The following is an 8916-nucleotide window of genomic DNA, read 5'->3' as shown; positions in this document are numbered from 1 at the left end:
AGTTCATCCCCCCCCACTTTCCCCTGCTTAGTGTCCATACGTTTGTTCTCTACATCTGTGTCTCTATTTCTGCCCTGCAAACTGGTTCATCTGTACCATTTTGCTAGATTCCACATATATGCATTAATATACGGTATTTGTTTTTCTCTTTCTGACTTACTTCACTCTGTATGACACTGTCTAGGTCCAACCACGTCTCTACAAATGACTCAATTTTGTTCCTTTTTATGGCTGAATAATATTCCATTGTATATATGTACCATATCTTCTTTATCCATTCGTATGTCGATGGTCAGCCTCCTTTCTTGATGGGAGACTGTGGCAGGAGAGAAAACCAGACCCCACAGAAGCACATCACACCAAAGCTGGAAGGGACCACAGGGCTGCCCTCCTGAGCAAAGGCTCTGGCGTCTACTTCCTGCATCACACTTTTTAACATCTTTGGGTACCATCTGTACCATCCAACTCAGTTTTCACAAACCTAAAATTTATTTTTAAAGGAAACTATATCATTACTCTAGGTGAATAACCATGAGTACAAGATGGTCCCCCAAATTAATATTCAAACAGTGACATCAGCTACCCGAGGGCAGTGGTTTGTGATTTATTGCTGTATCTCCAGAACCCAGAACAGTACCTGACATATAACAGGTACTCAGCATATATTTTTTGAATGAAGGGCCGGGTAAGTGAGTAAATATAGAAAAGAATGTGTGACCTGGGTGTGGATGCTTAGAGAAGGTGCAGAGCCTTTGTTAAAACAAGGAAAAGCAGGGACTTCCCTGGCGGTGCAGTGGGTAAGAATCAGCCTTCTAATGCAGGGGACGTGGGTTCGATTCCTGGTTAGGGAACTAAGATCCCACATGCCACGGGGCAACTAAGCCCGTGCGCCACAACTGGAGAGCCCACGTGGTGCAACTACTGAGCCTGCGTGCTCTGGACCCCACGCACCACAACTAGAGAGGAGGCCGCGTGCTGCAACGAAAGATCCCGTGTGCCGCAACTAAGACCCTACGCAGCCAAATAAATAAATATTTTTTTAAAAATGAGGAAAAGCGAGTATTTGAGAGGCATGAAAGCCACACCAGCCCCAAATGGAGACTTTCTTCTTCTTTTTTTTAAAATTTATTTTATCAAAGTATAGTTGATTTACAATGTTGTGTTAATTTCTGCTGTACAGCAAAGTGATTCAGTTATACACACACACACACACACACACACACACACACACACACACACACACACACACACACATATATACATTCCTTTTCATATTCTTTTCCGTTATGGTTTATCCCAGGATATTGAATATAGTTCCCTGTGCTATGCAGTAGGACCTTGCTGTTTATCCATTCTTTATATGAGTCTGCATCTGCTAATCCCAAACTCCCAGTTCATCCCTCCCCATCCCCCCGCCCATTGGCAACCACAGTCTGTTCTCTAGGAGACTTTATTCTTCATGTATCCATCGTGTCCAGGAGAGGGTCCTCAGCAAGGCTGCCCCAGTGATGGGACACATGCGTGTGGGGACAGACGCCAGCCCCCTCAGCCACATGTGGCCACTTCTGAGTCTGCCTTGCTGAGGTGGCTGCCTAAGGGGACTCTCCTTTACCGGCCCTCCCCGCCTTCCCCGCTGTGCTGGACAGGGCCGTCTTCGCAGAGCATGGAGTCACTGTCCCCGCCTGGCAGGAGCCTGTGGGAGTGGCCACCATGCCACTTGGGCAGAGGCCTGGCACAGGAAGCCTGACGTCATCCTGACTCACGGCTCAGGCGGGCTGGGGGTGGTTGTCACTTGTCACCCTCACCTTCACACCTGCCTTGACCTAAGGATCATAGTCACACCATTCATTCCTTCCTCTCTCCCCGGAGCATCTGCTTGGGGTATGGGATTGGAAGGAGGAGGGAGGACAACACAAGAACACAACACAACGCTTTGGGCTTCTGTGGAAGGGAAGTCGCTCTGCATGGGGCTGGGGGCCGGGTGGGGGCAGGGAAAGACCCGGAAACCCAAAGGCAGGAGGCTAGTGACACGTAAACAGCCATCAGAATAGATGGTTACAAGCAAGAATGACACAGAATCATCATTTGTTCCAGTTGGGTATTTTAATTAAAAAAAAAAAGCTGAGCCCCAAACTTGCTTGATAGTGTCGGCTCTGTAACAGCCAGGCCAGGGAGACAAAGCCCCCCAAAACCCGAGTATGGTACCATCCCCCCATCCCCGGCCCCTGCTGTCCCTTTACCACCTAGTGAAGAGGGTCATCCCTCCGGGACCTGCGACCTGTGGGGCAGCCAGTGCAACGGAGACCCCTTCTCACCCGTTTCTCCACCCATGTGTCCCGACCCCTGCCTCGTCTCTGCTGGGAAATGATGGTCCTTGAGGAGGTGGCAGAGGGGGAGAGACATCCCGGGGCCATGACTCACCAAGGGTGGGGGCATCTTTAGTCAGAGGAGAAGTGGGGGTGGGACTTGGGTTCCATCCTCTTCCCACTCTCTCCTTACCCCGAGCTTGGGCTTTCACCCAGTTATGAGGGTGGGCGCTTCCCTAGTTTGGGAATAGGGGAGAGAGGCTGAGGGGAGCCCCTCCTTCATGGCTAAGTCAGGCCTCCTTGAGCCTGTGTTCCAGAGCTGAAAAGGGGACACCCCAAAGCCAGTGGCATTGATGGGGGTACATACATGTAGTCACCTTGGGCGGAAATCACGGGTCCTGGCCAGAGCTCTGGGCAGGGCAACTGGGCACTGTGTCGCTAGCGCAAACCTTTGCCAACACACTCCCACTCCCACGTGGGACTGCAAGGTGCACGCCATTCTCCCCAGGAGGGGAAGAGGCTCAGCCCGGTGTGGGAGTCCAGGGTCTGCAGCCCCTACGCAGCTGGACTGAATTTCACCCCTGAGCTAGGATCCCAGCTGGCCAGTCCTCTCTGCTCCTCCCCGTGGAGCTGGAAGCCCATGTCTCCCAGCAGAGCAGGTGACACCAGCCCCATGGGTCAGCAAGACTGGACCTGCTATCCTTTCGTGTGGTCTGTAATTTACCCCTGGAGTCAGCCATTAAGTCATTTGCCGGGCTGATGCCAACGATGAGGGCCCGTATCAGTCGCTGGGATCTGTGGCCCAGACTCCTCGGCTCTGTTGTGGGCTCTGCCGCATCAGCCTCCAGACTGACCTGGGAGGGAGGGATGGAACATTGCAGGTGTCTGGGCACTGCCACAGCCTCAGAGCCTCGGAACCAGTGTAGGTGAGCAGTTGGTCTATTATACACTCCCATCTTATAGGTGGGAACACTGAGGGCTGAGAGGGTGAACTGCCCCAGGACTCTTTGGAGTCCTTGCGGCTTCTATCCCCCACGTCCCCTCTCCTTCGCAGCACACACAAGCTACCAGCTCTGTCTCCATCAACAAATGATGCTCCAACACACATACACATCAACACACTACGGGGAACAGTTTACAGTTTACAATCCAAGTGCAGGGCTTGGGGGTCCACGATGGGTCCTAGTGGTAGCCCTCCAAGACAGTCTGGACCTAGGGGTCTGCAGTAGGGCTGGAAGGGTCTTACAAAGGGCATAGAGTAGTGACTCAGGGGAGTGGGGGCCTTGGGGGTTGGGTTCTGAAATCCCATGCAGCTAAGGTGGGGATGGGGGTGGCTCCCACTCCAGGGCACTGTCCCCACGTACCTGAATGTCCCTGCTTTGGAGGAGTTCAGCTGCCAACATCTCTTGCCCCCGTGCAGGGGCCCAGATCCCCCCCCACACACCTGGGGCTCACCACATCCGGCCCCAGGGCTGGCAGCTGAGTTGGGGGCAGGCAGAAGGGATGTGGATTAACTAGCTTCCCAGTCTTACTGCTCATCGCCTTGCTCCAGTCCAGTCCTGGGTCCCTGCTGTCCAGGGGCTCCGCTGCAGGCCTAGGGAGGACTGGGGGGGGGGCGGGGAGTGGTGGGCGGAGAGAGTGGGGGAGGCAGATTCTGGTAGTTCTTCTCCCTCTTCCCCTTGGTGAGGCTCCTGAAATTCCCACAAGGCCCCAGGGAGAGCCCAGCAGCGTCAGCAGAGTTCCCCTTCAGAGCTGGCCTGCGACTTGGGGAAGTGCTTCACTCTGGGCCCCTGGGGTTTCCCTCAGCTCCGGGGGAAGAAGCCTTGTCCCGCTAATAACTGGAAAGTCGTCACAGGCCCCCTGCCTCCCCCCATGCCAAGGCCCAGAGGTCCTCCTCATGACAGCGCTTAGGGTCTTGGGCTCAGAGGACAACGTTCTGGCCTAGCTTGGTCACTGAGCAGCTGCAAAACCCCGAGTGCTGGTCTCAGCCATGAAACGGGGGAGGGGGAGGGGAAATAAAGCCCCTCTGGCCCAGGGTCTCTAAGCAGAAGAGAAAAGGTACATCAAAGCACGGCTCCCCATCTTCCAGTGCGGAAATCATCCGTGGCAACAGACAGAAGTCAATTTTTGTTGTAGCGGATTCCTAGGAGGGGGGAAACCCTGGGAGGTTAAGGGAACGGGGAAAAGGGAGAGCAAGCGGGGCGAGGGGCACCATGGGCTCCGAGGTCTCCGGGGATGCGGACGTGTATCTATCTGAGTAGCCGGGTGCCCGAGGACCAAGCGGCGCGAAGCAGGTCCAGGGGTGAGAGCACTCAGGAAGAGTCCTGGGGCGCAAAGGCGGGAGGGGGGCGTTTGGGCAAACACCTTCCCTTCGGAGCTGGTGCCCGGCTTCCTCTCCCAGTGCACCCCCTCCCCCAAACCGGTCCCAGCCACGGGCCCGCCCAGCCTGCGCCCCGCGTGAGGCCGCGGGGGCGGTGCCGGCGCCTTCCTGCTTTGCCCATGTATGGTGACCCGGGAGGCCGTCCTACGGCTACTTAAGCCCTAGCGCTGGAGAGGGCGCCCGGAACAGACGGTTCGGGTAGCGCGGCCGCCGCGGGAGTCCGGAGCGCTCGCGGGGAGAGGGGGAAGGAGAGGAAGAGGTGCGGGAATAGGGGAGAGGAGGCTGCCCGGGGCCGGCAGACATGGGGCTGGAGGCGGCGCAAGAGTTGGACTGCACGGCGCTGGGCGCGCTGCTGCGGGAGCCGCGGGAGGCTGAGCGCACGCTGCTGCTCGACTGTCGCCCCTTCCTGGCCTTCTGCCGCCGCCACGTGCGCGCCGCGCGGCCGGTGCCCTGGAACGCGCTGCTGCGCCGCCGCGCGCGCGGCGCCCCCGCCGCCGCCCTCGCCTGCCTGCTGCCTGACCGCGCGCTGCGGGCGCGCCTGGCCCGCGGGGACCTGGCGCGGGCCGTGGTGCTGGACGAGGGCAGCGCCTCGGTGGCAGAGATCCAGCCCGACGGCCCGGCCCACGCTCTGCTTGCCGCGCTGCTGCACGAGACCGACGCCGGACCCACCGCCGTGTGCTTCCTGCTGGGTGAGCGCCGGCCCGCCCTCGTCCCCCGTCCCGTCCCCGACCCGCGCCGGGCCCTCCCGGCTAACCGTGTCTTGGTCCTCCTTGCAGGAGGCTTCGACAGCTTTCAAGCCTGCTGCCCCGATCTGTGCTCTGAGTCCCCCGGCCCCGCGATGCCACCCGAAAGCAGCCGCTCCGACCCCAGGGTTCCCTCGTATGACCAGGTGAGTTGAGATCAGGGCTCCTTGTCAGTGTCATGCAGGGTAGGCGCCTCTGGGGAAAGAGTCTGCCATTTGTGGATGTAAGAGTCTGTCCATGTCCACGGTCACCTAAGGGTGTGTGTGTGTGTGTGTGTGTGTGTGTTTCCGCCCCCAAATGGGAGCACACCTTTGTGTGTGCCTGGCGCGCATTGCTGGTGTGCATCTCTGTGAGTCTGCGTAAGTCCTGTGAGCAGCAAAATTTGGGGGTTTGAGGGGAATGTGTGTATCTTTGTGTGTGTATCTCCATATGTCCCCTTGGGTCCTCCTGGTATTCTGGAGTCTGATCCTTAGACAGGGATCCCTGGCTAAGAGCTCCTCTTGCCTGGGCCAGTCTGCCCTGTCTCTGTCCCGCTGGTGTTCAAGCCCTTCAGGCTTGGGCTGAGACCTCACCACTGTCCCTCCCCCTTCCCGTGCAGGGTGGCCCTGTGGAGATCTTGCCCTACCTGTACCTGGGCAGCTGCAGCCACTCGTCGGACCTGCAGGGGCTGCAGGCTTGCGGCATCACAGCCGTCCTCAACGTCTCAGCCAGTTGCCCCAACCACTTTGAGGGCCTGTTGCGCTACAAGAGCATCCCGGTGGAGGACAGCCAGATGGTGGAGATCAGCGCCTGGTTCCAGGAGGCCATTGGCTTCATTGGTAAGAGGCGGGCCTCAGCCCCAGGACCTGTTGGAGCTCCAGGGGAAGGGGCTGGGGCACCTGTCTCCTTCCCTGCCCACCTTCCTGTCTGACCCCCCTCTCCCATTTCCCTTGCAGACTCGGTGAAGAACAGCGGAGGTCGGGTGCTGGTGCACTGCCAGGCGGGCATCTCGCGCTCCGCCACCATCTGCCTGGCGTACCTGATACAGAGCCACCGCGTGAGGCTGGACGAGGCCTTCGACTTTGTTAAGCAACGCCGGGGAGTCATCTCCCCCAACTTCGGTTTCATGGGGCAGCTGCTGCAGTTTGAGACTCAGGTGCTCTGTCACTGAGGCTGGGTCCCACCATGCTCGCTCCCCCAGGGCAGAGGCACACAGAGCTGCCTGATTCCTGGGGACAGTGGGGGCCCCAGTTCCCCACTGTCCCCCTCCCCTCAGGGAGATCTGCCCCTTCCTTGGAGTTCAGAAAGCCCCCAGGTGGGCACGCTGGGTGCAGGGATGCTGGACTTTCTCACCTGGTGCTCTTCTGCTGGGGATTTGAGGGCCGGCCCTCATTCCTCATTCCGGAAGGAGGATGGAGGGCGTGTCTGCTTCCGTCCTCCCCTGTCCTCTGACAGAAACCAACTGGACTCTACACCCACGACTTCCGCTGGTCCTATCACCATGTTGGAGCCCTTGGCAGCCGAGGGCTCTAAGGAACAAGCTGTGACAACCAGGAGCCCTGTGTGGCGCTCGGGGAAGGGATGCGGTGCTGTGTCTGGACCTCTCGCTTGCGTGTGTACGTGAGCGTTTCACGCCTGTGTTGGCGCTGGAAAGTTATTTGTGTTCAACTGACATTTAACACTCCCTCCCCCACTTCCTCCCAGCCCCGTGGGCGGGGGTGGGAAACTTAGCACTTTATATTTATACAGAACATTGAGGATGTGTCAATAAAATATTGTTTTGTTTAAGAAACAACTTCTCAAGTGTCTGACCTCAAGTCAGTGCATGGGGAAGTGCTCAAAAGCTGTTTCTTTTCTCTTTTTGATAAGTTTATTTATTTATTTATTTTTGGCTGCGTTGGGTCTTCGTTGCTGCGCGCGGGCTTTCTCTAGTTGCGGTGAGCGGGGACTACTCTTTGTTGTGGTGTGCGGGCTTCTCATTGCGGTGGCTTCTCTTGTTGCAGAGCATGGGTTCTAGTCGTGCGGGCTTCAGCAGTTGTGCCGCACGGGCTTAGCTGTTCCGCAGCATGTGGGATCCTCCCGGACCAGGGCTCGGACCCGTGTCCCCTACATTGGCAGGCGGATTCCTAACCACTGTGCCACCAGGGAAGTCCCCCAAAGCTGTTTCTTAATCAGACCTTCCCTTCCCTTGTGTGGTGAGGTCTGGGAAATGGAAGGAGGAAGGTGCAGGGGTGACCTCACCGCGCATCCCAGTCCTCCCTGTGCTGGTGTCCTTTCCTAGGCAGCCTTCTGTCTCCAGAGCTGAAAGTGATGGTTTCTGGGAGGCTGGCTCCAGCCTTATTCCAGTTAACATCTTTGGTCCTGTGGGGAAAAAGACTGTGTTTACCATTCAGAGCTGGACTCAGCACTGCCCTGGTTAGACCCCACTTCCTTTTTGGAACATGTGGATGGATGTGTGTGCGTGTGCGTGTGCATGTGTGTGTGCAGCCACATGTGTGGCTCTTCCTCTGGGCGTGGGTGTCTATTCTTGGCCTTCACACACCTATGTGTCCCAGATGTTCCTACATGCCTGCATGTCTGCGTGTGCCTGTGCGTGTGGCTTCCCTGGGCTGTGTGTAACGTGCGCCCGTGTTGGGGCAGTGCAGCCTGTCACCTCTTCTCCCACACCTCCGGGCTGGGTCCCCAGGCCTCAGAATGCCTTTCCCTGCCGGGGGTCATGGCAACCCCTGATCCAGAGCTCCTTCCTGTCCCCAGAAAGCATGTGGCCTGGTGTCTGGCATGGAGGACAGGTCACCTGGGATGGGCTTAGTCGTTTTTCACACCCATCAACTACCACGTCTTCACTGAACATTGGTTACATGGCCAGCGTGGACCGCCGATGAGACATGGGCCCAGTCTGAGCCAGAAGTGGACGGTGCTGGAAAGGGGGTGCTGTGATTTGCCCGAGAGCAGGGGGTGCTGAGGCCCTTGAGGACAGCTCAGCGTGGGCAGGTCCTGCATCAGCCTCCACTCGGATGCTCCAGCCACTCGGAGTGTCATCTGGCTAACTCTGTTTTGTCCTTCCAAACTCGGTGCAGGCGTCCCCCCTGCAGAATGGCGACTGTTGCTGCGGGTGTTCTGAGCGCCCGGCAGGGCGCGCCTTAGGAGGGCAGTGTAGTTTGACAGTCAGGGGGCCTGTCCTGCTTTGCCTCTCTGTGTCTTAGTTTCCTTGTCTGTAAAATGGGGTTTTGTCATTAGCTCCCACCTCTTAGGGTGGTGTTGAGGGTTACTCCAGTCAATCCAGGTAAAGGCTTAGCCCAGGAAATGTTAGTTACTGAAGGTCCGAGAAGCGAAGGTTTTCAGGTGCGTAGTTGCCTGGACGCTGGTGAGGGCAGGGCCCGTGGTCTGCTTGGCCCTGTGCCCAGAGTCTGGCAGGCGCCCACTCCACAGGGCCGAACGAGGGACAAAGCCTGCCCACTGTGCCTCGTTCCCTCTACTCTGGGGGTGTGTGAGGTGCTCCCTGGCGGGG

General features: G+C 57.8%; 1 protein-coding gene across 1 annotated transcript; it reads left to right on the top strand.

Moving 5' to 3' along the window:
* The first annotated feature begins 4781 nt into the window (after positions 1 to 4781).
* On the top strand, positions 4782 to 7160 carry DUSP2 (dual specificity phosphatase 2). The gene is made up of 4 exons (XM_082672635.1): positions 4782 to 5375; positions 5463 to 5575; positions 6028 to 6247; positions 6365 to 7160. Exons 1-4 carry the CDS (start codon positions 4988 to 4990, stop codon positions 6577 to 6579), a joined length of 936 nt encoding a protein of 311 aa, XP_082528761.1. The 5' UTR covers positions 4782 to 4987; the 3' UTR covers positions 6580 to 7160.
* The last annotated feature ends 1756 nt before the right edge of the window (positions 7161 to 8916 follow it).

This window comes from Grampus griseus, assembly GCF_964374135.1.
Source record: "Grampus griseus genome assembly, chromosome: 15".
NCBI lineage: Eukaryota > Metazoa > Chordata > Mammalia > Artiodactyla > Delphinidae > Grampus > Grampus griseus.
This window is presented reverse-complemented; position numbering and strand designations above follow the sequence as displayed.

Coding starts and splice junctions, on each gene's coding strand:
- DUSP2 (XM_082672635.1), top strand. CDS start 4,988: ATGGGGCTGGAGGCGGCGCAAGAGTTGGACTGCACGGCGCTGGGCGCG. Junction 5,376..5,462: donor CGCCGTGTGCTTCCTGCTGG/GTGAGCGCCGGC, acceptor TCCTCCTTGCAG/GAGGCTTCGACAGCTTTCAA. Junction 6,248..6,364: donor GGAGGCCATTGGCTTCATTG/GTAAGAGGCGGG, acceptor TTTCCCTTGCAG/ACTCGGTGAAGAACAGCGGA.